The sequence below is a fragment of the Arvicola amphibius genome, chromosome 5, assembly GCF_903992535.2.
Source record: "Arvicola amphibius chromosome 5, mArvAmp1.2, whole genome shotgun sequence".
Classification (NCBI taxonomy): domain Eukaryota; kingdom Metazoa; phylum Chordata; class Mammalia; order Rodentia; family Cricetidae; genus Arvicola; species Arvicola amphibius.
The window spans coordinates 16,581,676-16,609,202 of NC_052051.1; the positions used below are offsets into that span (position 1 = coordinate 16,581,676).

General features: G+C 41.0%; 1 protein-coding gene across 1 annotated transcript in view; it reads left to right on the forward strand.

Annotated features, from left to right (window-relative positions):
- Positions 1–27,527, forward strand: part of Ptprt (protein tyrosine phosphatase receptor type T) — a 784,117-nt gene that overhangs the window by 416,522 nt on the left and 340,068 nt on the right. The window contains exon 9 of the mRNA XM_042055120.1: positions 2,225–2,334. Within this exon, the coding sequence (XP_041911054.1) occupies positions 2,225–2,334 (110 nt within the window). The remainder of the gene's footprint in view (positions 1–2,224; positions 2,335–27,527) is intronic.

The window sequence follows — 27,527 nt, forward strand, 5'->3', positions numbered from 1 at the left end:
AGAGTTTCAAATACTGTATGTTGTCTCTTGTATATAGCCCTGAGTTTCTAATTTTTATGTGTGCATTTTTGTGGGAGTGAGTTTTTATCAAGGTAATGATGCTCCAAAGGGGCCCATGAGAGTGGAAATGTGGGTTTTAAGTAAGGAACTCAGGGAGGTGAACGGGGGCACTAGAAGCATAAAAACACACAGGCAAGTGCAGAGAAATGGGGGAAGGAGGTTCAGCAACAATGAACATATGACCATCTTGTAAGAAAACCTGTACTTTGTGGTAATTTTTAAAAGCATGTTTAACTCCATGATATCCACAACAATGAAATTTTCAAACAACTTAACATTCAATAAAAAGAGAGATTTGTTATGTCCATAATGCAGTCACATGCTTCCAAGTGGCCATTAAAATGTTTGATCTCAAAAGAACATTAGAATTTTAGGAAATTTTAAGGTCTATGCTTTTCTAGTTATGAAAGAAAGTAAAATACAGCATACACAGTATAGATTAAATATGACAAAAAGTAAATTCAAATTTTATATTTAAAAGATATATATGCGGCTATATTCCCACACATTACTGGAAAGCTATCTTTGGATTTGGGTATGAGTGATTTTTGTTCATCCTCTTTTAAGATTTTTGTTTGTTTTATTCACTTTTTTATTTTTTATTTCTATTTTCCCTTTTCACCCTTTTATTGAAAATTGATTCTTTTTTTTCTTATACTATATCTCGATTACACTGTTTCCCTTCCTTCTACATCTCCCTGCTCCTCCATACAGATCCACTCCCTTTCTGTCTCTCATTAGGACAGGACAAGCTTCTACAAGATAGCAGAATAACAAAAAAGTAAAATATAATGATGCTTTACAAATATTATCAAAATTGTACAAGACAAACCACAAGAAGGAAGGAAGCCCAAGAGAGGCACAAGAATCAGAGCCCCACTCATTCTCACAGTCAGGAGTCCCACAAAATACTAAACTGAAGCTATAATATATCTTAAGAGAACATGGTGCCGACCAGAAGATCTTTTTGTATATTCTTAATATCAACCAATTATATGCATCATGACCATAATGAGAAAAACTTAAATAAATTTTAATTTGACAATGGGGAACTGATTGCAGCATATGGCTGAGGCTCTATCCAGAGAAGCATAGCATGATGTTTAAAAATATATGCACTGAAGTTCTGAGACAGGTGTTCCATTCCTTCTTTACAACTTAAGTATGACCTTGACCAAGTTACTTAATTCTCAAAACTTCATTTTTTTTTTATCAGCATGGAGAATAATACCCACTAGGCAGAGATGTTTTGTAGCTTAAGTGAAATAATCTATGTAAAGTTTGGATCAAAGAGTAAGCACCTAGTAAGAGTAAACTGCTTTTCTTATGCCAAAGTATAAATAGATCTGGTAATGATTTACATGAATTCTTCCTTCTCTAAAGGCTTATAAGTGGAAGTTTGGGGAATCATTTTCTTTCTGGCTCAGCATCCTCCAAACTGTTGTGAGAGGATGCTGGAACCAACCAGAAGATGCTGAAGGAAAGACTGGCCTATTATAGAAGCAATCTCAAGAAAAGTGTGCTCATTAGGGTGAAATACTGGCATAAGCCATGCACCAACCTCTTCATCCAACCAACAAGTGAATATTAAACATCTACCCAGCAAAGGATTACGAGACTCAGCAGCACAATGAGTCAGCTGACTTCTTGGAGCAAGATGAGGTTCTTCTAATTGGGCATGTGGTTACTGCTGGACACAGGAATTAATAAAACTAGGAAGCATTTTATAAAGTTGGAGAAAACTTGGCAGGGATCAGGGACTGAGTTATTAAAATGATTTTAATAAATCATTTTATTATGCATCAAATTACAACCTAAAGTAAGCTGAAGTCTACCTACTTATGTTCCGTGTGACCAATCAGGTTTACTTCACCAGTAGGCTTTCTCAGTGAGTGAATGAAAAGCTGTCAGTCAAATCCATCCAATTGTCTGATTTTGGAAATGAAGTTTTATTGAAATAAACCCATATTTATTCATTTACAGATCTTCTATGGTCATTTTTGTGCAAAGTCAAGAGAATGAAGCAGAGGTAGTATCAACCATCAGTCATGACATATAATGCCTAGTCCTTTATAGAAACTTTGATAGACTGTGGTCTTGGTTACTAGAACTGGAGAAATGATGTGGGAGGTGACATCAGGCTTACAACATTTCCCTTCTTCAGTTCCAGGAGCTGTTCCTCTTGAGTCCATCCAGGGAGGGCCCTTTGAGGAGAAAATCTACATCCAGTGGAAACCTCCCAATGAAACCAATGGCGTCATCACACTCTATGAGGTAAGGAAACTCCTGAGCCACTTCAGTTAGTTCAGCTTCATTCAGTGAGTTACTTCAAGGGCATAGAGGTGAGTGAGACACAACTTGGGCATATAGTTGGGCTCTTTTGATTATCCCAAAGACAAATACATGTGGATATGCCTTGCATTGATATTATCGTGGTTAGAAGTGATCAATAGTTTAAGGTATCAGGTTGTCCTGATGTAAAAGAGAAGATCGAGACCTGGAAGACAGAAGCTAAAGTTTGTATGGAAACCACAGTGCTCATGGCAAATCACCCTACATATATATCAGTTCGTGGGTTTTAGAAAGACTCATATAGCTATTCTCTGTTTCAAGGGTAAAATATTCCTGAGTCTTAACCTGCTCTATACCCAAAGCATATTATATCATTATCCAACTGGTAGTTCTAATCCTCACACCCATCAACAAGGCTTTTTCTTATCAACCATGGGATAGATCATATTCAGGAAGAGCACACCCACCAAGCAGACACCTGAAGATGATAAACTAAGATATCTAGAAGTCTGTTGCAGAACAAAAACAAAACTATCTCCACAAAGGCTGATAATCTAGTCAAAAACAGGTATGTGGGTAAAATTGACTTACTTTTCATTTTTGTATTCTGAGACAGCATGACCTTCTAATACTGGACAAAGTAGAAAACAGAGTGATAAAAATGAGGGGCCTGGATGCTGAAGTTAAAAATGGTATATATTGTGTCCTAAAAGCATGTCCATAGTCTCAGGTCCTCCTTGGTAAGATCTCCTCTCTTCAGACCTGATCCCTCATCTATGAGACTTAAGTGCCAATCACTGCTTCAGACTATAACACATCACTCCCAGGCTGAGACTGAACCCTGATCTGCTCAGGGGCTCATGCCACTAAGCAACCATGAAGAAACAGGCACCTGCAAAGAGTGGGCTTGGGAAGGGAACTAGGCACAGTGTAAAGCATTTTTGAGTCAAGGATCAGGATTGGTCTAATGCACCCATAAGCCTTCTAGAGACATGGATGGTCCTTGGATATCTATGAAGCAAGAGGTTATCAGCATGTACAAAAGAAAACACCTTGTCTCACTGGACACCTGGTTTCAAAAGATCTACATAATGTCCTCATTTTAGAAAGTTATTTCGGGGACCTTGGTACAGCTCTCAGGGTTAACACTTGGAAGGAGAAATATAAGTACCTTAATGTCTATGATCCTTCTTGGGCCACAGAGAAAAATCTTTCCTTCTGTGTTTAATAGAAGAGAAACATTCATATTGGCACAGTTGACTAGGTAGGGAATACTCAAAATATTGTCTGAAACAAAAATCCTATCAATTCACAGTAATTCACAGTTGTGTGTTTTTCATTGTAGAGACCACAATCAGAGAGAAATAGAGGAAGGAAAGGAAAGAGACAGAGACCGACAAACTGACCTGAAATTTTATTGTTCATAGCAGCCTGTGTTTCATAGAGCAGGATAAAGATCCATGATTTAGGGAGTGATGGTCCTATCACATGAAATTTCTCCATTGTAGAAGCATACGGATCCAGAGTTCATGGATTAGCAACACCGAAAAGATTTTAGAAACCAACATAAGCTAATTTATCATCTCTTATTAACATTCAATTTAAAAAGATATAATTCCAAGGCTACAAAAGGATATCATTTCAGAATAAAGGTCTCTGAAATTGAGTGAATTTAGCTTTATAAATAGCTCATGGTAAGTGCCTTGTTTTTCTCTTTCAAAATGATGACAGCTTGGTCATGAAAGGCTCTGTTCTTGCACTTACCTGCTCTTGGAAAGCCCTAGGTTCCAGTTTTAAAAGTGTGCCTGAATCTCTGCATAGACTTCTTTCTCAAGAGCTCATCAGCTTTTATATCATAGGGCTGTGCATTGCTCTGGACTGGCAAAGCAATGCTTTGCCATTTTGTGATTAGACTAAAGAAGCCGATGGACGGAGAAGTGGCCAAAACACAGCTGTGAGTGAGATATGTGGATTTATAACATCTGTGTGAGGTCCAATCTCTGGAGCCCTTAGCCACAAGGTGAGAGGAAGGAAGATGGAGAATCTTGTCTGGCTTACTTGATTATGAACCCAGTGCCATGTGGAGACTCGAAGACCTGAATTAATTTCCATAATGGACTCTTCTAAAGATGGCTCTGTGGTTGTATTTTCAAGTAACTTCGTGGGCTATGATTATAGAGAACCAAGGCCAGGAGATCGCTACTGACTGACATTTCTGTGAGCCATTTGAGAACACACCAAAACTCTTGGGGGATTCTGGTTTTGTGTGTTTAGTTCCTTGTATTCTGTGTGGAAGCATGACTGTGATGGTGCATGTCACAAGCTAACGAGGCCAAAGCATGGTAAGAATGTTAATGTGGAGGTCAGGCCCTAGATCAGAATCCAAGTTTGCCTCATTACCCGTGTGAGGCCTGTGACACATCGGATATTCACTTAGGACTGCAGGCTTCTCCACTGGCAAAAACTTAGAAAAATAGTAATGTAATTTACTAGATGAGGTTGCTGCAAGGTTCATATTAAATACGTATTTAGCACAGTCTTGGAATTTAGAAGTAATGTGTTATCTATTAACACTGCATAGAAATGAGGAAGTTGAGGGATAGAATGTGACATGTCACACGGTCATCAGCCAGGATGGCATATCCTGTCTCCTGAATTCAGGTGAAGCCTCTGATAAAACACAGTATGGCTTATGAACCAGCACTGCCTGGGAACTTCAGAAATGCAACACACCAGGCCCCATCAGTACTTCCTGAGTCCCAAATTCCAGTGTAACCAGACCCTGATAGATTCATACAGGCGTTAACAACTGAGAAGAGTTTTTCTAAAAACATGAGATTTTAGAAAGTTCTTGCAGTTGACAGAGGGGCATTCACTCTTGAGCAGAGGGAGGTGAGGTTCCCTCCACAATGAGCTCAAGCTAGCCTTGTCCCTGAGAACAAGCAGTAGACCTTGCTTTTAGAGACATCTATCGCGAAATATGTGTTTATGAGGCAATTTCCAAATTTAATTAGATGAAACCAATTTGCTTTTTAAAATTAGGATCTAGCTGTAATTTCCAGAGAGGAATCCATAAATCACAAAGCACTCTCTTCTAGCCTCAAAAAAAAAAAAACACCCTAATATTTTGTTACAGGGGAAAGAAAATAGGATGACACAAATGGAAGAGAAATTCGGATTATCTGTGCCTTTCTATATACAACCCAATCTCGACTCACCAAAGCCAAAGCAAAAGCATGCACACATGTGCGTGCACACACACAAACACACACGCGCGCGCGAGAGAGAGAGAGAGGGGGGAGGGATAGAGAAAGGCAAAGAGAGACTAGTTCTCCATTGTTGAAACCATGTATCTTAAACAGAGTGGGTCCAAGCAGTGCTCCGACAAAATTTCTTCCCCTTTAAATCCACATCACACAGCAACCTCTGGAGTTATCCTTAAAGAATCTTGTACCCCTAAATCTTAGTGGCTTTGATTAAGTACCATTCTGTCTTTGAACCGTGGTCTCCACTTTATAATCGGAATGTGCCAAACTGTGTCAGGCTTCAGCTGTGTAAGAATGAGAGATGAACGAATCCCTGTCAAACATGCAAAGCAAAGGTTATAAACCTTGTGTGGTTGTTTTGCCTGGAGCCTGGGGAGATCTGGGAAAGCCAAACAGTGGTGTCAGGAAGAACCCAGCTTGACCCAGCTAGTGCCACAGCCCTGAGGTCAGAATGACTGGAATGTCTGACAGGCAAGAGGCAGAGTGGCCAGAGCTTTTATCATGGAGAAGACTGAGGAGACCCTGTGTGAGCAATGTCTGCGTAGAGCCTGTAGACCTAAAGTTTGCCTTTTATCTTGAGGAGGATGGAAAATTCTAGAAGAAATTTAACCAGAGAAATTTAAAGAATCCGGTGTATGTGTGTGTGTGTGTGTGAGAGAGAGAGGGGGGGGAGGGGGAGGGGGAGGGAGAAAGAGAGAGAGAGAGGATGTCAGATGTCCTTTCTATCCCTTTCCTTATTACCTCATTTGAGGTATGCTTCTCTCACTGAACTTGGTACTCATCTTGTTTTCCATTTATCCCTTTGTTTTCTGTTCTTTATTTTTGATTTTGTTTTTTGGCTAGGCTGACTGGCCAGCGAGCCCCAGACGCTCTCTCTTCTTCACTATGCTGGCCTTACTGGCAGATGCTGCCATGCCTTCCTCTCTACATAGACACTAGGAATCCATCTCAGGTCCTTTGCTTGCTTAGCACGTGCTCCTGCCCACTGACCCATCTGGTGTGTGGAAAACACACCAGGAGGCAAGAACACTGCCATCTTCTATGAAGCTGCTATGAGGGCTCACTTATTTATTGCACCTAGGTGGAAGATAGGAGGTTTGTTATGGCTGCCTTGTTTTTAATTGCTGACAGGCCTCAACCATTTCAACTCAGTCGGGAGTTCTTACCTGGATGAGCTCTCAGAATCTGGGCAGGTTAGCTTCTGGACTTTCTTCCCATAATAGATGTGAGTCTCACCTTGACTGTTCTGACATTTCACTTCTATGAACCAGCAGTCATCACCATGCCTCTCCTCACAGAAGGAAGAGCTCAGAATTCTCTGCAGAGCTATAGGAGTGGGCTTTCCTTCCGCAATAGAAAGTCTGGGTGAATGAGATCATGACTTCCTATAACTGGGGATTCACTTCAGTGGGGGATAAAGAATCCATGTCTGTGATTGTTCCTACCTTCTGAGTGTCAGGTGATGTCAAAGGTCTTCTGTCCAGACTCCAGAAACATCAACACCACATAGGAGCACGCTAGAGGTGAAGAATCTCAGGCTACAGAACCCATGGCATTAGAACTTCAGTCAGCATGATCCTTCGGTGGTGATTCCCGTGTACATTTGAGCATACCAAGCTGTGTTCTGAAAGATATTCTAAAATTCCACCTTTTGGACCTTTAAAAGGAGGCAGTAGAGGTAGTGAAAGAATTACAAACTCATCTGGAAACATCTGCCTGAAGGAAGCATGGCAGTCATTGCGTGGAAGATATGGCTGTATGCTAAGGAATGCCCTTTATAATGGGCTCCAAAGAGCAGAGTATTTTCATCATCAGTGTAGAAAGCTTGCTATTCACACAGTTTTTATGTCTGAGTGGGATTCCAAGGTTCATCACTCAGGGCCTAGATGTGAAAGAAAGATAAAGACAACCAGAATTCCTCCAACCCAGACCATGCAATAGCCAGAAATGGGGTCACGTAGGGCAAAAACCTGTCAAGCAATTGTCTCAAAGTTCTTCGATAAAATCATTGGGAGACAAACTGCTCAGAGCTCATGAAAAATAGTAATCAATATGTGTTTTTGTTCCAATTCAATTAATTGTGCGCATCTCTGCCCCAAAATAAAATTCACACCACATGAGGGAATTGGGCCAGAAGATGTTACACTTGCAACTGGGTTAACGAAGTGTGAAAATATTTAAAATTCAGACATATGAAGCTTACCAGTAAGCCTTTCTGTTTAGCAGTCAAAATCACCAAGTTTCTAATTACAGAGTATAAATCTGAGAAGCTTAAAGGGAATGAGAAGACCCTAATGAGGCAGGAATGGGTGTCTTGATTATACTAGACTTGATTGACATTTATCTTGCAAGCTATTCTAGGTACCCAACATTCAGAGTTAAGCAAAACACAGACTTTGCCTCAATAAAACAAGGCAGCATTGCTGTGTGGGAACGCCTTTAAAAAGGTATGATAGGTCTGAGAATTGTCAATATTTTTCCAGAATACAGATGGCTGGATTCAGTCTGAACATAAAGCAGGGACTCCGGAAATCAACATAGTAGAATGCACTGCAAGACGGCAGTGAGTTCCGAGGCAGAGGAACTTTGAGCAGGATTGGAGCCAACAGCAACTTTGATGGAGAGAGCTAGCAAGCTGTGTGTAAGATCAGGGTTAAGGGCTCAAAGAGGAGGCTTCTGGACCTGGATGAATGCACACACCACCCTCTGCCCTTTAGCTTGAGCACAGTGAGTACTTAGGCCCCATCAATACTGGGCTCTCGTGTCTATGGTCCACAGAGGCACAGTGGGAAGGATGCAATATGGTCCAGATGGACAGGAGGTAGGAAGGGATCAGCTGAATCATAACTAATACAACCCTAAGCCCAAGTTCGAGTAATTTAAGACAGATCTATGTTAATTAGGATACAAGATTTCCATAATGCAGACCACTATGGGGTCTGGTAAGCCAGGCTGGTAACTAGAAAAAGAAACCTCTTGATTCTTTTGAATTGCTAATGACAGAAATATGAGCGTTATCTGTTATCCCAGATGCTGTACAGAGAATCCACAGAAAGTTCTATCATTTCTCCTGTCCAAATAGTCCCAGGTCAGGCCAAATGGTCCCATTTCCATCAAGCCTATCCTGAGTGCCATCTGATTCCTGGATCATTTAGTGGCTCTTGCCTGTACCCAACTATACCCCACTCCCAGTACACTGTCAATTTCATTATGCCAATCATGTTCCTTGACCTCACCTGCATTTTAGAACACTGAGTCATGTAGCCTCTGCTTGCCTCTTCTATTTGACTCGTATTAGTTGCTATGTCCCGGATCCCCCAGCCTTCCATCACTTTCTTAGGCTCCCCAAGTCTCCTGCAACCTTCAGAACGCCATCTTTCTTGACTCCAGCTTCCTCCCTTTTTTCCCTTCTTAGGGTTTGTTCCTTTTGTTCTTTACTTCCAAGAGGATTTGCTCTTTACTTCCCTCTTTGTCTCAGACTGTTTCTTCTTGTTTCCTTTTTAGCCACTTGCTTTTTTAAATGCTCTTCCTCAGACCACACTCAATTTGATTATGTGCCATACTGTAGCCTTATCCAAGCCCCTGGACTTTTAGCACCATGAGTTATGGGCTCTGTGATGATTAATTTTCTGTGTTATCTTGGATAGGTCACAATGTCTAGAAGTGTGGTCAATCATTACACTGCACACTTTTGTAGGGGTGTTTGGGGTGAGATTAACTAGACAAGTGTACTGTGGATAAACCAGATTGACTTATATAGTATGAATACAGCCAATCAGGTGAAGATTTGGGTAAGGCAGGCGAAGGCTGAGATCTGCTGAGTGAAAAGAATTCAGCCAGCAGATCTTCAGATTTGAACTCAAACATCAGCTCTCTGGTTCCACGTCAGAGAACACCCAACACTGTAGGTTCTGCATAATATGTACTCATTCTTTAAATGAATGTATAAAACTGTGCTTTGTCTTATCACGAGGTGTAGGGAATTTTTGTCTAAATTATTTAGTGGTTTAAACCTGGTTAAAGATTAGTGTTACCGCTTATCACTCCTCAATTTTACTTTAAACCTAAAACTGTCCTAAGAAAGGAGCCTACTTTTTTTTTCTAGACAGGGTTTCTCTGTGTAGCTTTGGAGCCTGCCCTGGAACTAGCTCTTGCAGACCAGTCTGGCCTCGAACTCACAGAGGTCCACCTGCCTCTGCCTCCCAAGTGCTGGGATTAAAGGTGTGTACCACCACCGCCCGGCAAAAAGGAACCTGTGTTTTTTTTTTTAATCCCATTTTGAACCCTTGAAAAATGTTTGTAAATAAATAATGAGATAGTTACACCAATGAGAGGGTAGCTAGACAGGTCTCACTGTAGTCCAAATAGCTAAGGATTTCTTACAGAGGGTCCTAGCTGTGTAATTTGAGTGTATTTGTTTGCTTATTAATTTTAAATTTATTGAGGAAACTTCAATGAAGATGATACAGGATTGCAAATAAGCACAATGCGAAATAAATCCAGCCTCTACTATCCTATTAAGGACCCGCTAAATAAACACAGCCTGACCATTGCTTCCTCCATATTCTATCTTAGTGGGCTAGCCTCCAACTGCTTCTGATGCAAGACACTGAAGCCAGCTTATTCCTTATTCATAGATAGATGCAAGGTGCCTGTGCTCTTAAAGGCTTAAATTTTGAGAAGCCCTGGTTGGCCTTTCCCCCTCAAGATTACTGCATGAATAGGATATGCCATATTGGCAGACACACTGGGAGACAGCATTGCATGAATAGGATATGCCATATTGGCAGACACACTGGGAGACAGCATTGCATGAATAGGATATGTCATATTGGCAGACACACTGGGAGACAGCATTGCATCACCATCCCTTTATGTTTGATAATTGCCTCTTATAACTCAGATGCAGTAGCCCACCACAGACTTCACTTATGACTCTTCCTCCTCTCCTAGATAGCAGAAGTTGGTTCTATTGTTTTTCATAAGATTAAGAAAGATACACACGTACACAACACATAATATTTGCCCAGAGGTATTTCCTAAATCTTAAAAGCCAGGGCTCTGAGTTGTCTGGGAGCCATTTCTTATTTTAGATCCCCCAGCTCATCACTCACTCCTCATAGGATGCTTCCTTCCAGAGACTTTAAACATGTAGGCATCTCTGGGTAGATGCCGTAGACAGGGCAGGGTGTCTGAGTATAAGAGGCAGGATGACAGGTATGTTACTAGGAACAGCTCTGCTTGAAAAGGCTGATTTCTGACTCTCAGAGTCTTGAAGGAAGGAGACGTGTGCTGAAGTAAGTTGCATTTATGCAGGTAGGTTCATTATAACCACCTGTCACTCCCCTGCAAGATACCAACAGTGCCTATATATTTGCCTTGGGTGCTCTGTTTTATTCTATTACAACATGAGTATCTGTGATGGAGCCAGGGAACATGATGAAAGACATCATTAGATGTATAGCACATGTTACTTAAGAACAGAAACTCATTCTCCAGGCAATAGGTTTTCCAGAAGAGACACCAGTCATTGGGTTCAGCTGTAAACTGTGGGAGCCATTGCATGGGAATGCAGTGTAGACATGCAAGCGCATTTGTGTTTGAGTGTTGGTGTGTTTGTGGGAGAGTTTATATTTTGTGAGTTTATTCTGTGTGTGCTGGTGTGAGAATAAATAAACATGTGTTCACATCTGATGAGGCATCTGTGATTAGTGTGTACCCTTATCCATACTCCGCTTCCTAACTCCTTCCGTAGAGTTGCTCCAGCTCACGGTAGAGAGGTCGGTAACCTCTTGGGAGAGCTGCCCTGTCGTCTCAAGAGGCTCCCAGTTGTAGCTCATGGACTTCTTGTCATGATATCATTTAGAAATTTGCTGAAGGGGAAATTTTAGATTGAAGAAAAAAATCTCCAGGAGAGATGAAGGATGAACATGAACCATGATCTTAGCCTTGTATTTGCCCAGGGTGGCCTCTTTCATGCTTCTTATGTGGAACTGCATTTTGATGCACTGCATGGGACCAGAACCTTTGTAGGAGACCCCTCTGTACACAGTCACATGACTAGTCAGGGACGCTTCCCCTGGTAGCCATGTCCTTTTCAATGCACTGCCCAGAGGCGGAGTGTAAGTTGCTGAGAACATCTTTCAACATCGCAGGTTGTTCTCTTTTCATGTCTGATGTTTTACCACTCACTCCTATGGAATTCTGCCAGTCTGGGCAGTGCGGCATTGCTTTTAAATGGCTGCGTGGTGTTTCTGTTTGGGTCAGAGTCCTTTAGTCTTTAGGACATAAATGAATGGGAGCTGCAAGTTTTCATCTACTATCAGGACAGGTGGTAGCTCTGAGCCCCTGGAGGCTGGAATTCAAATTTGCCATGATTCCAGCTTACCTCTGTCATTGTTTAGGAAATAGCAGATGGCTTTTCTTCTTCTCCCCAACCCAATTGGATCTTTTCTTTTCATTACTTTTTACTTTACTCTTAACTTGGAAGAAGTAATTCCATTACAACTGGCACCAAAGAACAGAACTTCGCTCTAATTTCTTGTGGCTTCAATGCATATAGACACATATGTACAGACACATAACACATGAACACACAGTCATACAAATATCCGGATGATTAGGCACACACACATATAGAATATACATGTACATGCTTACATGCACAAACACACACACACACATATATATGTGCATATATATGATACATGTACAATAGACAAATACATGCAAACAGACAAATGGATACATTTGCATATGAATAGAGATTTGTATGCTCATACATATGCATATAATGCATGCATGTATATATCTACAAATCTATCTATATATGTATATATGCATACACATGCATGCTTGCATACCATGTCCTTCAATTTGTCATAAAGGTGCTCATGGCTTTCTTGGTCTCTTATTTTGTTCTAGGCATATTATTAACATGTATCTTTTACTGAAAATCAGATTGGGAATTATTCAGTTAGGAAAATTAATATTCACTTTTGGTTTGCCATTGGCAAATGATGTATTGGAATTAGTCCTTCCCAAGTTTGGGTCTTGGTTTCCACATTTATTAATTAGGAGATTTAACCAATAGACTCAGGGGGGTCTTGCAGGCCCTGACTTAACCACTTGTGGGTCAAAACTTAGAATAATGCTACTCCTAGTTTCATGAAGCCCTTTTCTTATTCTTCTGTGTGCGACTTTTTTGTTCATTCTGAATGTGATCTTCTTATTTATCCATTCATGCATAGCAGGTCATTTATTAGACCTGCAGAATTTTGAAGTACCTTTCATATACTTATTATCTACAGAAGTCCATGTATCTATTTATATCTTTTCAACTCATCCTTCTGCCTCTTCCAGTGTTCTGAATGCTCTACATAATATGTTCACATTTTATATAGCTTTATAATAAACATTTCTGTGTAATCATTTGAAGTATTTTCATTCTAAGTTATATTCCTAACATGCCTCCCTATTGATGAATATAGCTGTAGTTCATTCCCCTTGACTACTGTCTTTTAGTCCATCATTTGAGTTATTAGAATGTACCTTGCACACACGAGGGATTGCTCCCACTAGGATGTTTTTATCAGTGTGCTGAAGTGAGCACCATCTATTCAGGTCAGGTAACACAGGACTGAAATCTTAGCCACTGGTAATAACAAGGCAGGAGGATCACAAGTTGGAGGTGTTCCTGGTCTAAAGAGTGAGTTCACAGTCAGTTTGGGAAACATAACTAGCTCCATGGTAGATCATTTGCCTAATAGTCATGCAGTCCCAGGTTCGATCCCCAGTACTAACAAGAGTACCACTATACATTACTTCTATTTATTCAAGTATGTGTTTTGTCCTGGGTGTGAATGTAGAAGATGGGTAATGTGTTATAGTTAACTATGCCCCAAAAAGCCAAACAATTTTCTTAATTAGTTTAACCAGTTTACATTATTTTAGGCAAAATACAAACACCCTGATGACTTTTGGACCCTTTTTCTTTTTGATATTGTTATGCTCCTTTTGGCCAGGTAAGTGTCAAATGGCATCTAGTTGCTTCTCACCATATAACCCTAAGATCATAAATAATCATGAATAAGGCTGAATCGCCACCTTTCCTTGTTCATCTGTATTTTGTTCTCTGTCAAATTTCTACTCTTGCCATTTGCCTTTCAATTAGATTGCACACTCCTTTCTCTTGCTATGTGATGCATTTCAGAACATATTTTGATACTTATCTTCTTAGTTACCCACATAGCTTGATACATTTACCCTCTGTAAGTATATTTTGAAAATATAAGTCTTTTATTATCAAATTCAGTCTTGGATTGTCTTAGTACAAGTCTCTGTTCCTAACAAGTCCTTCTCTAACCTGTAGACAGAAGTTTCTCTCCTGCCTGGTCCTGCAGCCATTCAGTTCCAAAGAAACACACAGAAACTTATATTAATTATAAACTTTTTGGCCTGTTAACTCAGGCTTATTATTAACTAGCTCTTATAACTTAAATTAACCCATAATTCTTATCTATGTTTAGTGGCTTGGTGCCTTTCCTCAGGAAGCATTCTCATCTTGCTTCCTCTGTGTCTGACCAGTGACTGATTCTCTGCCTTTCTATTTTTTAGAATTTTCTTAGTCTGGTTGCCCCACCTATACTTCCTGCCATGCCAATCAGCATTTTATTGAGCTAATACAAGCGACAAATCGTTACAGTGTACAAAAGCATTATCCCACAGCAGTTCCCCTTTTTTTCTTTTCAAAACAAGTCTACCCTAACCCAAGTCAAGAAGAACAATTTCCTGTATTTCTACTAATATGTGTAAGTTTTGCTCCTGAGATATGTGTTTTATCCATTTGCAGTTATTTTTATATATGGTTCAAGATGGAATATACAGTGTGCTTTTTCCAGTATGGAATAAATACTTTAGTTGAGTCATCTCAGTTTACTTTACTAGCTGTATATCTATCTTACCCCTAAATTCCTGATATGTTTTATATTTTTTTCTGTGATTTCTGTCTTCCACTGGCCTCAATAACAACCACACATGTCCAAAATTATTATGGTGCCACATTTAACCCGAATCTCTGATAGAGCACATCCCTCTGCCTCATCCTTCAGAATATCTTGATTATTCTTGCCCCAGGGCCTTTCATTTTAGAATCTACTCATCAAATTTAATGACAACATCTGCTGCCATTTTGATTAGAATTGCATTGACTATGTAAAACTATATGTGGGCAATTGACATCTTTACAATATTAAATTTATCTATATTTAGGCTTGTTATAATATCCCCCTTACTTTTATTACCTTACTTATAGAGGTATGTTGTGTTTCACATAAAACCAGAACTGCCTGCTTTGGTCAAAAAGAACTGTGCCTCTCACTCTTATTTCCCTGTAGTCTCCATAGCTGTCTCTTCTGCCTCCATTTATTATGCTCAGAGCTCTTGGTTGCCAGAAAGCTCACGTGCCTACTCTTCCTTGGCCAACTCATTTTACTATACACCTTTTACCTTCTCAGAAAGACCCCCTGTAATTGCCCTAAAATGAGACTTTTCCACTGCACAATTGTTTCTCATTCCTATATAGCATGCCATAATTTAGCATTGTAATATATTTATTTGTGTCTCCCTATATTATAATTGCTGTGCTGTGAAGATAAGACCTGCATATGTAATATTCACCATAGGAAAGAATGCAATTCCTTATGTGAGACCTATTGATTGCAAATGTGATTTTTTTTGGTTTTTCGAGACAGGGTTTCCCTGTAGTTTCTAGAGCCTGTCCTGGAGCTAGCTCTTGTAGATCAGGCTGGCCTCGAACTCAGAGATCTGCCTGTCTCTGCCTCCCGAGTGCTGGGATTAAAGGCGTGCGCCACCACCGCCCGGCTGCAAATGTGATTTGTTAATGCATGAGGATCGGAGTGGTTTCTATGATAGCCAAGCTTGCAATAGCTTTGTTCACAGACACAACCTGATAGACCATGTGAAATCTCAAGGGTCTATATCAGATTCTGCAGTAATCTTTAATGGCATGTATGATACCCAAATGACCAACAAGTTTGCATTTAACTCATGAAATTCAGTTTCTTAGCCACAAACTTGCTAAAGCTCTGGACCTTTGTTTATATCTCTGTTCCAAATCCTAGAACAGTACCTGCTAAAAACAGACACTCAGTAAATAATTGCTTGGTGGGTAAAAGTGTATTTCAAACTTGAACCAAATCTCCTTCCATAAGATTATTTAATGAGTCTGTTCATGTCTGTATGTATATATGTGTGTGCAAGCATGCCAGGAATGAATGGAGGGCAGAAGTTGACTTTGTGTTTTCTTTTCTACTGCTCTCTACCTCGGTGTGGATTGTATGTTTGTTTGTTACTGTGTTTCTTAGTGAACCTGGAGCTCACTGATTGGCTAGACTGACTGGCCCAGCAGCTCTGGGAAATCCACCTGTCTTCCTCTACTCTGGTGCTAGGATTCCACCCATGTGCCACCATGCCCAGCAATAGGTGGTAGAATCTGAATTTAAGACTTAGTGTTTGCAAAGCAGACATATCACTGACTGAGCCATTTCCTCAGCCTTGACTGCTTAATGGTTTTTTTAAACAAATAATTCATTCTCTAAGAATCTTAGTGACATTCTAACATCACATCATGATATGCGGAGAGGGAGTAGAAAGTCACTCCTATGTGTGTTCCTTCGCACACCAGCATTTTATAAACAGATTCATTTTCTTTCTGGACACCATCAATTTGCAACGTCTCTGATATGCTGATGATCACATTTTGACTTTTCACCATGTCCAACACATTTTCATTTCTGTGTAATCCTCTTTATCTCGTTTAATGGCTCTCTGGCAACACAGGCCATGGCTGACTTTGTAATCACTTTATTTGGGATATGTCAATTGATCTTTCTAGGATGTAGAACAGAATTGGGAGACATAGGAGTGAACTTCTCTTTAAACAGCTGGTGAGGAGAGTCTGACTCCTGCTTTCTGTCTTCCTCTTATAGATTTGTCGGCAGCAAGCAGAAGCACTCATATGCCTCCCATTGATCGCAAAACTCTGCTCAAAATAATAGCTCTCTGTATTCAATAGAAATGGATCTAAGGGAGGAGAGTAGAACAATATGTCCAGATTGGGATGGAAATCTATACGCTCAAGGTTAGGAGACTGGACATAGATTGCTCCTTGTTTGAAAACTTAGCTTTCAGATTGTTATTTCCTAACAGAAGGAGATGTATGGATGGCGTAGATATGTCCTCACTTTCCCTAATACCTATTCCTATATAAATGCCAATAATCCACCAGGGAATGCTCTTCTACAGAAACTGCCGTGGCCTCGGGACTTCTCTCCATGTCAAGACACTAGAGGTGCTTATTTCCAGTCAAATGAGCTCCGCATTCAGGATACATCATGGCTTTGGAGCCTTAGTGTGTGGGCAGTGAACCTCTAAAGTTATCAATATGTCTCATAGAATCTCATTTCTCTTTGTGTTTTAATTTTAAAATATTACGTAATGTGTGCTGGCATTTTTGCCTACCTGTATGTCTGTGTGAGGGTGTGTGTGTGTGTGTGTGTGTGTGTGTGTGTGTCCTCGCACGTGCACACACACACACCCGCCAACTGCGGAGGGCTTCTAATCCCCTGCACCTGTAGTTACAGTGTAAGCCACAGTGTCAGTTCTGGGAATTGAACCTGGGTCCTCTGGAAGGGTATCCAGTTCTTTTAACCCTTGAGCCTTCTCTCCAGCCCCGCCCATGTGTTCTTGGTACTAATTTGTACATAGCTTTTTCAGTCTAAGCCTATTTTCATTTCAATGAAATGCAATGGTTATAGTCTTTATGGACATTGTCATAATACCCTCAGGGACCTGAGAATTATGAACCAAGAAAATGAGACAATATGAAACCCTTGTAAAGCTCCCTAGACACTGTCGTCTACCCCAAGCTGTGGATGTCCTGTCAGCTGTGCACTGAGACAAGGCCTGCACATGTCAGGATCAGAGTCATTTCAATGTGGTGATTAGAATCAACACAGAGAGTCCATGGGATCAGAGGTATTAAAAACAAATTGGGCAACTGGCTGTGGTTTCTGAGGATCAACCTACTCATAAAAAGACCCAAGCCTCTGTGTGGAGCTGCAGGGAGCATGTCAAGACCAGTTTTCCTTCGGTGACCTCCTAGAAAGGACCATTTGGGGCACGTTCCTCCCATCTTCCAGGCATCATGACTTAACCTGAACTGAAGCTTTCATTGCTCCTTTGACCTAGGTAGCATGAGGCTGAGATTTCCTGTTGGGAGCAGTGAGCCCCCAGATCCTGAATTTCTTGTAATCCCCTGATCTGAGTGCTTACAGCTGCTCTGAGCACGAGACCTTCAGGAGTTCCTGATGGCAGAGTGGTTTCTGGTGGGTTTGGCTGGGGCGTGGCTATCTAATCTGTCCCTGAACACAATAAAGGGGGCATTCTTGGGTAATTCAAGGATGACCCGTGTCGCTGTCTCTCTGTCTGTGTGTGTCTGTGTTTTTTAACCTCCTGCCCCTTGCCCGAAGCTTGGTAACAGGGTTCAAGCGCACAGAGCTCAGACACGGGGGCGCGGTGCACGGCAATTGGAGGTCTCCACCGAGATTTCGACAATTTCCCAGGAAGGTAAAATTAAGACTAGAACTGGCGAACTCCCTTCACCCACAGCTGTTATTTCTTCTTACCAAGGTGTGCTTCTGCTCTTTTGGAGTTTTTGGAAAATGCTCATGGGACCTGACCCAGGAAAACAGCCGTCATTCCCAGCATTAGTCACTGTAGCTGTTACTTCCCCTGCTGATATGATGAAATGCCCTGACAAAAAAAAAAAAAAAAAAAAAAAAAAAAAAAAAAAAAAAAAAAAAAAAAAAAAACCACAAAAAGGGGCTAAAGGGGTTTGGTTCACAGTTTAACGATGCTGTCCATCCGGGAAGGGAAGTCAGAGCAGCAGAAGTCCAAGGTGGCTGGTCACGCTGAGCGCACCATCGCACCGGTCAGAAGGCAGAGTATTGGATGCTGCTGCCCAGCCTCCTTTCTCCTTTGTGTTCAGTCCGGGAGCTCCGGAATGGTGCTGCCCTCAGTAAAGGTGGCTCTTTCTGCCTTAGTTTACCACATCCAGTGAATCCTCACGGGCATGCCCACGGGCTTGCTTCCTAGGTCATTCTGGATCCTCTCACGCTGGCAATAGAAAGCCTCACAAACATGTTGTCAGCAATGATGCTCAGGGGTTTTGCCCTTCCTTGCCTTCTGGGTCAGTGCGCTGTCTGTAGTCCTGGGACACAGATCTCAATACTGAAGCTTACATGTCTTACTGTGTAGAAGGGGGTGACCTATGAGGTCTTTCTGAAGAAGAGGCTAGAAGAGGGAAAGCCCACCCTTGAACAATTCATCTACCCTCATCATGCCTGAAAAACCTCAGGATGTCTTAAGGACCTTGTATGCATACGCTTCTCTGTGTGCTCCTCAACTACACCCTCATTCTGTAATCTTAGCCTCCCTCAGATAATTTTTATAACCACATTACAGGAAATTTGATATTAGAGAAAAACACCTATAATTTCCTCCTCACTACAATTATTTTGTCTTGTGTTTTATCTTTATTAATATGCATACATTTTCACCTAACAATAATTACATAAAATTTGTTATTGTAATTCTTCATTAAGCATTTTATCACAATCACGATGCCTTTAAAGTATCATAGAAACAGCTTATCTTTTTTAATGACTGCATAATTGTCCATTGAGTATGCATTCCATAATTTACTTTTCCATTCCTCTATTGTTTTCTCCATATTTCATATGATGAACCAAGGCTTTTGGTAGCATTGTATCATGATAAAAAAAAAAAAAAACATGACCTTCAAATCAGATCAACCTGAATTCAAACTCTGTTTCTAATACTACCCAAATATCTTTGAGGCAAAATGAACTTATTTGGGAAGTTAGTTTATTGGCTTAATGTATAAACTAGTGTCTAGGCAAAAGCAATTTTCAAACCCACAATGCTGAAATATTGTAAGAGGTAGATATATTACTGTCATGGCTACCAAGGAACCATTCAATGTCATAGCTGGCTTTTCTTCCTCCTCTGGGTAATGTGTTTTCTATATTGAATAACCACCCCCCTACACACACACACACACTCACAATTGCAGAGTTGAATGGGATAAAAACTCTTTGTAACTCTTGGTACATATTGCCAAGTTGCTGTCCAAGTGCATTGCACCCCTATGAGCATGTGTTTTGAGTCTTGTGTTGAGCTTTTCTGCCAATCATCGAGTCTGGGAAGCAGGTCTTTGGCAGCCCACCAGAGATTTATGTCAGCTTTCATGATACCCTCGAGGAGGCTGCTGCGTGCAGAGCTCATCACACACATTGGCAGATCCATTTGCACTCTCCAAGGACGTGCTAGGAACACTTGCCTCATCATCTCCTGCTTCCTCCCTCTTCCTTGTGCTGGAAAGCAGAAAGTAGCATGTCTGGTTCCCAGGAGTAACCCGGAGCACCCTGACACCCTCTGAGATCTCAGAGGTGGGTAGCCCAGGCTAGGTCACTACAGCATCTGTCATCAGCTTCCCTGTGCTGTGCCACCAGGTGTGTCTGTCTGTTGCCCTTCTAAGGCTTCCATGAGCTCATGTGTAACAGATCTCCTGAGAGGTGTGGTGTCCATGTCCCCAGGCCACATTCATTTATATTATAGTTTGGCAACTACAGTATTAAACTAGCTTCCAGCCAAGATTTTCCATTATACCAGGATGGCCTCCATTTTAGAACGATGTCTTTTCTACTTCAGGATTCTCCTACCCTGCAGAGAGTCTTTCCTGTATCTTTAGACTTGGTCCTTCTGGGTCAGCACCAGAGCAAGCAGCGCTTCCATGGCCGAGGTGATCAAAATCAATTTGCTGAAACATAGATCATAAAGTCACTCTATTGTTTAAAATCCACCTTTGATTCCAGTTACTCTTAGGATAAGATCTCAACTCCTCTTTATCATGACTAAGGATGCCCTCTATGAATGTCCCAGCCCTTTCTAGCTTTCCTAGCACCTTTTTTTATTCATATACATTACCCCAGAATCCACAGGGTTACATGCAACCATTATCATATTCCATGCTACTCTTCTCTTCATTTCTAGGACATTATAGATATTAGGATATATCTATATCATGTTTCCTTTATTGTATCCTCAGTACCCTGCTAAAGGATCATCTCAGGAACATTTTATACTTCTGTACTACCTGAATTAAGGGGTCGTTCCTTGTTTTATAATAGTATTTTTTTGTTCTGCACCATGTCTCTTTATGTCTGCATCTATTGACAGCTCAGAATTCTGAGACTTTCTAGAATGCATTCTGCTCCTTGTTGAGTCTCAGGACCCATATCTGTGGGGTCTTTCAGGGTTGGTATCTGTGCCCATGTCTTTTCTACCTGCTGCCCCTTGCAAAAGATTGACTCACAGCTCCCACAGTGCTGCCTTCCTCTTTAGCTTCTGTTCCTCTGGATCCATTCCTGGCAGGACCAGGGAACCCTGTCTTCTCTGTGTCCTGATCCCTCCCATTTGGAAAGATCATAGATTCTCTCAATGTTACCTTCCAGGTTCTGTCACCTGTCGCTCCACTCTTCTCTCCCTCCAGTCCCTCTCCTACTAGGCTCTCCTGTTTCCTTCAAGGGGCCTATAGATTATAAATAATTCTCCATTAAATTATCTACAGTTAATCATTTGTTTCTGGAAGACCCCATTAAACCCCCATTATCATTACCAAGCACCACTCCAAGTACTTATCATCCTGTATTTTATTGAAACGTTATAGCCCTTCATGGTAAGGATTATTTTCCTGTTTAAACCCAGTACTTGGAGAGAGGAATTAAGTTACCAAAGATCTTGGGACTGGTGGGGCCAGATTGAGAGGAGGATGCTTCATGCCCCAGTAAATATGGCTTCGTCATTATGGTTCAATTTGCAAATCTCATTCCACTTAAAGATTTTTTGCAGCTCAACAAAGGTATTCAACACTGTTCGTCCCTTTATGCAATTGAATGGCATGCTTGACCTGATGGCTTTGGGAGAGTCCTGTCATAAATTTCTGACACAAATATTCACTGTCTGGCCTGTCAGCATCAAAAGAAAATTGCAGAAGGCAAATAGGGATAATATTTTTTCATTACTGGGGAAAAGTTTCCCATCCCAAGTCAATTTTGAGAGATAAAAAAAATCATTTCCCCACATCTGCACAGCAGATATCAAAACAGGCAAGGCTCTCTATGAACTGCAACTACAGCATTTCATAAAGTTCCTCATTTCCAATCAGTTATTTAAAAGAAAGAAAACTAAACACAACAAAGCAAGGCAGTCCTAACCAGCTTAAATGGCTTCTTCTGTCCCCTAATAGATCAACAACCCAGTGACCATGCTCCATCTGCAGCTTAAATTTGAATAGTACACATTGTTTATTCTGTTCAAGGTAAGGGTTCTCAAACAGATGTCTTGGAACCCTCATACAAGGGTACCCACACATTTGCACTTAGAGGTTGTTATGGAGTGATTTTTGTGTGTCCCCCTCCTCCAAATTCATAATTTGAAACATAATACCCCAAGTGGTGATGCTAAGAAGTGGGATCTCTGAAAGACTAACTGATAATTAGATGAATGAAGGGGCTTGGCCTTTGTGGTGGTATTGGGTTCCTTACAAAATAGTTCTGAAGCAGCTTGTTCACACTTTATGCCAATACAGACATAGCTAGAAGGTACCATCTATAAGGAGGAGAGCCCCTGTCACACTGAATCTGTAGGGACTTGGCCCCCATAATTATGAGCAGAACATCTCTGCTGTTTGTGAGACCTAGTCTATGGTAGTTTGTTGTGGCATCTCTAATAGACTATGACAGAGGTTTACAAGTTTTTCATCTGGAAAAATACTTAAAATGAAGTAAAATGTTTACATTTTTGCTTATTCATCAACTCCTACAGTTCTTTTAGTAAATTGCTACCATGTATTTGCCAAGAGCAAATAAACAGCCATAGGAAGAACAGAAGGGAAAATAGTGAAGGAAGAAGGGAGAACATTGCATTCCAGGCAGTGGCCTTCAAACCCAGACAGGCTTTCAAAGTTCCCTGTGCATCCAAAGGCAGACAGATCTGGTCCTTCCCGAGATCTACTGAATCAGACCCCACAGTGGAGGCAGGAGATATAAACACCAAGGAATCCCTTGTGCAGGTGTATTTGAAAGCCTCTATGGGAAATTCCAGTGCCTGAAGTTGCCCTCCTGCCTCAGATCTGCTTGGGTTCCAAACATCTCCAGGACTCACACATCCATCACTTGGGGCACGTTGGCCCTTAGTCATCTTTTCTAAGATGCATCCTCCATAAACAGAGCCTATCCAGCAAATCAAAACAACTTCCATTGCCTTTCCGTCCAGTGTGTTCTCTGACTTCAGAGCTTTTTCTCTGGACACCTACTAATTGTTCTGCTAATTCCCGCTGAGTCCTGCTGTTGGAGGAGAGGCCGCTTGTTGGTTCCTAGCCTGCCCAGCTAGCTTAGACATGAAATAATCACACAGAAACTGTATTAATTAAATCGCCGCCTAGCCCATTAGCTTTAGCTTCTTAATTTAACCCGTTTCTATTAATCTATGTATCAACATGAGGTCATGGCCTCATACATAAATAAAGAAACTGCTTTGGCCTATTGATAGGGCAGAACTTAGGTAGGTGGGGAGCTCTGGACTGAATGCTGGAAGAAAGAAGGGCAGAGTCAGAGAGACGCCATGCAGCCGCCACTAGGGTAAGACATGCTGAAACCTTAACTGGTAAGCCATAGTCACATGGCGATACACAGATTTTAAAAATGGGTTAAATTAAGATGTAAGAGTTAGCCAATAATAGCTGGGCAGTGGTGGCGCACGCCTTTAATCCCAGCACTCAGGAGGCAGAGGCAGGCAGATCTCTGTGAGTTCGAGGCCAGCCTGGTCTACAAGAGCTAGCTCCAGGACAGGCTCTAAAAAAGCTACAGAGAAACCCTGTCTCGAAAAACCAAAAAAAAGAAAAAAAAAGGAAAAAAAAGAGTTAGCCAATAAGAAGCTAGGGGTAATGGGCCAAGCAGTGATTTAATGAATACAGTTTCTGTGTTATTTCAGGGCTGAGCAGCTGGGCAGCTGGGACAAACAAGCAGTTCTCCTTTCAACAGATTGGTGCACCAACGTGGTGAACTAAATCCATGTAATACTTCACCCAACTGCTGACTGAGATGAACCTAGCACACAGGATACACTATAAAAAACCAGATTAATAGCACCCCTAAACAGCAGAAAGTAGTATGAACAGAATTATGCCTATAGTCCTAAATAATGTTTATAATTGTTTACATTAAAGGGGGATATGATATATATATATATATATATATGAATATTTTGCATTGGTATAGATCTTGGTTTATTGATACAAATTTAAGGAAAATTTTGTTATACTGTATATGTAAATTTCTGCTCTTGATTAAGATATTGTGTTTGTGTAGTTCATTTAAAAATGTAATGTATAATTTTAAAATATAGGTTAATAAATGGTCATCTAAATAATAGTCAAAATTTCAGACCACCAAGTCCACTTGGAATGGGACTGATGGAACATGCGACCAAATCGTACTCTCTGAGGGTGGCTGATGGTGGAGGCTGACCGAGGAGCCAAGGACAATGGCGATGGGCTTGGTCTCTACGACATGGACGGGCTCTGTGTGAGCCTTGTCAGTTTGGTTGCTCACCTCCTGGACCTGGGGGGAGTTGGGAGGACCTTGGACTCAACATAGTGTAGAGAACCCTGATGGCTGTTTGGTCTCAAGAGGGAGGGAGTGGGGGTGTGGGTGGAGGGGAGGGGAGGGAAGGGTGAGGAGGAGGGGAGGAGATGGCAATTTTTAATAAAAAATAAATAAACTGGAAAAAAAATTTCAGTTATGTTAGTTAGGTTTTGCTTAACTGGCCATGCAGGTCCCACAGAGAAATGACTGCTAAATTTGCCTAAGGGTAAGATGGTCCTTCGGGGTTCCTACTTCATGAAAGAGTCTGCTAGACATTCTGCAGGACACAGAAAAATGTGACAAACTACCAGAATAAGTGGAACTGTCTTTGTAATTTCCTGCTTCATGAAAAAGTCTGCTGGATACTATGGGCCTGTGGGCTAAAGATGGATGCCCCAATGGTATAGAAGAACTTTGGGTGACTGTCCAGTCAACCAGACGTCTCTGTCAATTCTAGAATTTTAGAAGTTGCTTACTTCCTGTTAACTTAAGTAGTATTATATCCTTCTGCAGACTTTGATGGAGTTGAAGAATTTATAGTTATAGTTTTCCTTAATTATGATAAAAGATAAAGTAGTTATAAATATTGTAACTGTAATTCTTGCTTGATATCTGTTTTGTGATATGTAATTTTATTATGTTAAAGTTAAAACCTTCCTTTATTATTTAAACAGAAAAGGGGAGGTAATGCGGGAGTCCCCTCTGTGTTCTGTGATTACCATTAATAAATAAAGAAATTGCCTTGGCCTGTTGATAGGGAAGAACTTAGGTAGGTGGGGAGGACTGAATACTGGAAGAAAGAAGGGCAGAGTCAGAGAGATGCCATGGATCCACCGCCAGAGTAAGACATGCTGAAAGTTTAACCAGTAAGTCACAGCCATGTGGCGATACAAAGATTTTAAAAAAGGGTTAAATTAAGATTTAAGAGTTAGCCAATAAGAAGCTAGGGCTGATGGGCCAAGCAATGATTTAATAAATACAGTTTCTATGTGGTTATTTTGGGGCTGAGCAGCCGGGCGGCCTGGACAAACAAGCAGCCCTCCTTCCAACAGCCTACCAGCAAAGTTTCAGCTCATCTATCTCCAGTGTAGGCTCCATGGCATCTCCCTGACTCCACCCTCTTTCTCCCAGCATACAGTCTAGCTTTTCCCGCTTCGTTCTGTTCTTCCCTGCCATAGGCTCAAAATAGTTCTTTATTTATTAACCAATAAAAGCAAGACATAGACAGAAGGACCTCCCACACCATCCTGCCGCCACTTTCTTTGAACTCTGTACCTCCAGGCATATTAATCCAGTGATAATTTACCTTTGATGCCCCCTCCCTTCATCTAATGCCTGTTTCCAACCTCAGTCACCTCAGTCATCCATTACTGCTTTTCTTTTTGTTTCTTTATCAGGTTTTATTGCAGGGCACCTGACAAATAAAAATTTTATCTATTGAAAGTATACAACATACACACACACATACACACAAACTCACGTGCACTGTGAAGGGGCTACCACAGCCAAGCAAATTAATATATACATCCCTTCACATGGTTAGGATATTTTTGTGTATGTAGTGAAATCCCTTAAGACCAACTCTCTTAGGAAATCTCAAGTATATAACACGATACTAGTAACTATTAGTGCTCGTGTCCCCGTTAAACCCCCATCACCTGTTCTTCTTGCATAGTTGAAACTTTGTGATCTGTCACCTCTATCTTCCCATCTCCCCACCCATAGCCTGGAGAATATTATGCTAAATTTAGTATATGTGAAATCTAAAACAGACTAACTCATAAAGGCAAAGGATAGAATGACAGATTTCTGAGGTTTAGTGGCAGAGTGCTTGCGTAGCATGAATGAGGTTCTGGGTTAAATCCCCAGAACTGGAATAAAATTAAGTTGCCTGCCACTAAGAAAAGGGGAAAAAAGTCAGTTTTTGCATTTTCCCAAGCAATTCCAGAGAAGATATGCCATTGCTATGACACTGTATAGTGGTGTGTGTGTGTGTGTGTGTGTGTGTGTGTGTGTGTGTGTGTGTGTGTGAGAGAGAGAGAGAGAGAGAGAGAGAGAGACAGAGAGAGAGAGAGAGAGAGAGAGAGAGAGAGACTAAACCTCAAGAAAAGCCTCTGATTCATCAGTGTTTCTCCAACAGGTAGAATATTCTTAGCACACAGTGATACCCATGAGTACAAGGCAAACTTGTGATGTTTTTCAGCTTTCTCTATCCTCTCACAATTTAATATAGAAGAGCTAGAGCAATAGGTTGCAAAGAACTATGGGTGAGAGAGAATACCTCTTTTGACTTTCTTTTTTCATATTATTTCCTTATCCTTATCTCTTTTCCCAGACCCATAATTTTCAATGTATACATCAGAGACATGCACATCTCCTTAATTTAGTATTCTATCTGGAACCATCTCCCTGTGTAATACCTTTATGCTATACTGGATTCTGTTCTCCATTTTTAAGAAGAAATATGTTACAAAGAAGTATTTTGTTTTCATGTTCTTACCTGGAGTGAAAAAGCCCATGGCTATATGGCAAAGTCTATTTCATGAAGCCTTGAGCAGTGTACTTTGAGTGATCTGATGTCTCATATCTCTCCCCAGAGACACTGACTTCCAATACTACAAATTTATCACACCAGCTTCAGCTACACATTTTAATGAATTACCAGCACAAATTAGACACAGAGTTGGTCATGATGCTTTGCTTGCATTAGGATCTAGATGCAGGGCCTTCCTTCCCTTGCTCCCCTGCAAATCCTCTCATACAAGTATCATTCAGTCACATAGTGAAATGGAGGTAAAGGCTGCCAGTTCCAAGCCCTGTTGTCTTCTGCCTAGGACTTGACAGTCCGTTGGTGAGAAGCTTATCTTCAGATCCACAGGAGTCACAGGATGACAATGCCCTTCATATAACCTCGCATCTGCTATCCAGGCTTTGTTAAGTTTCTTTCAGTGGACTGAGAGTATGTTTTTGTCCAGAGACAGTGCACCTGTGACATTGGACTCCAGCTGAGGGGAGCAATGCTTTCTTTGTTGAGGCTTGCAAAACCTCGAGTGTCCAAAGTCACAGTAGCAACAAAATGTTTTCAGGGCAAAGAAATCAA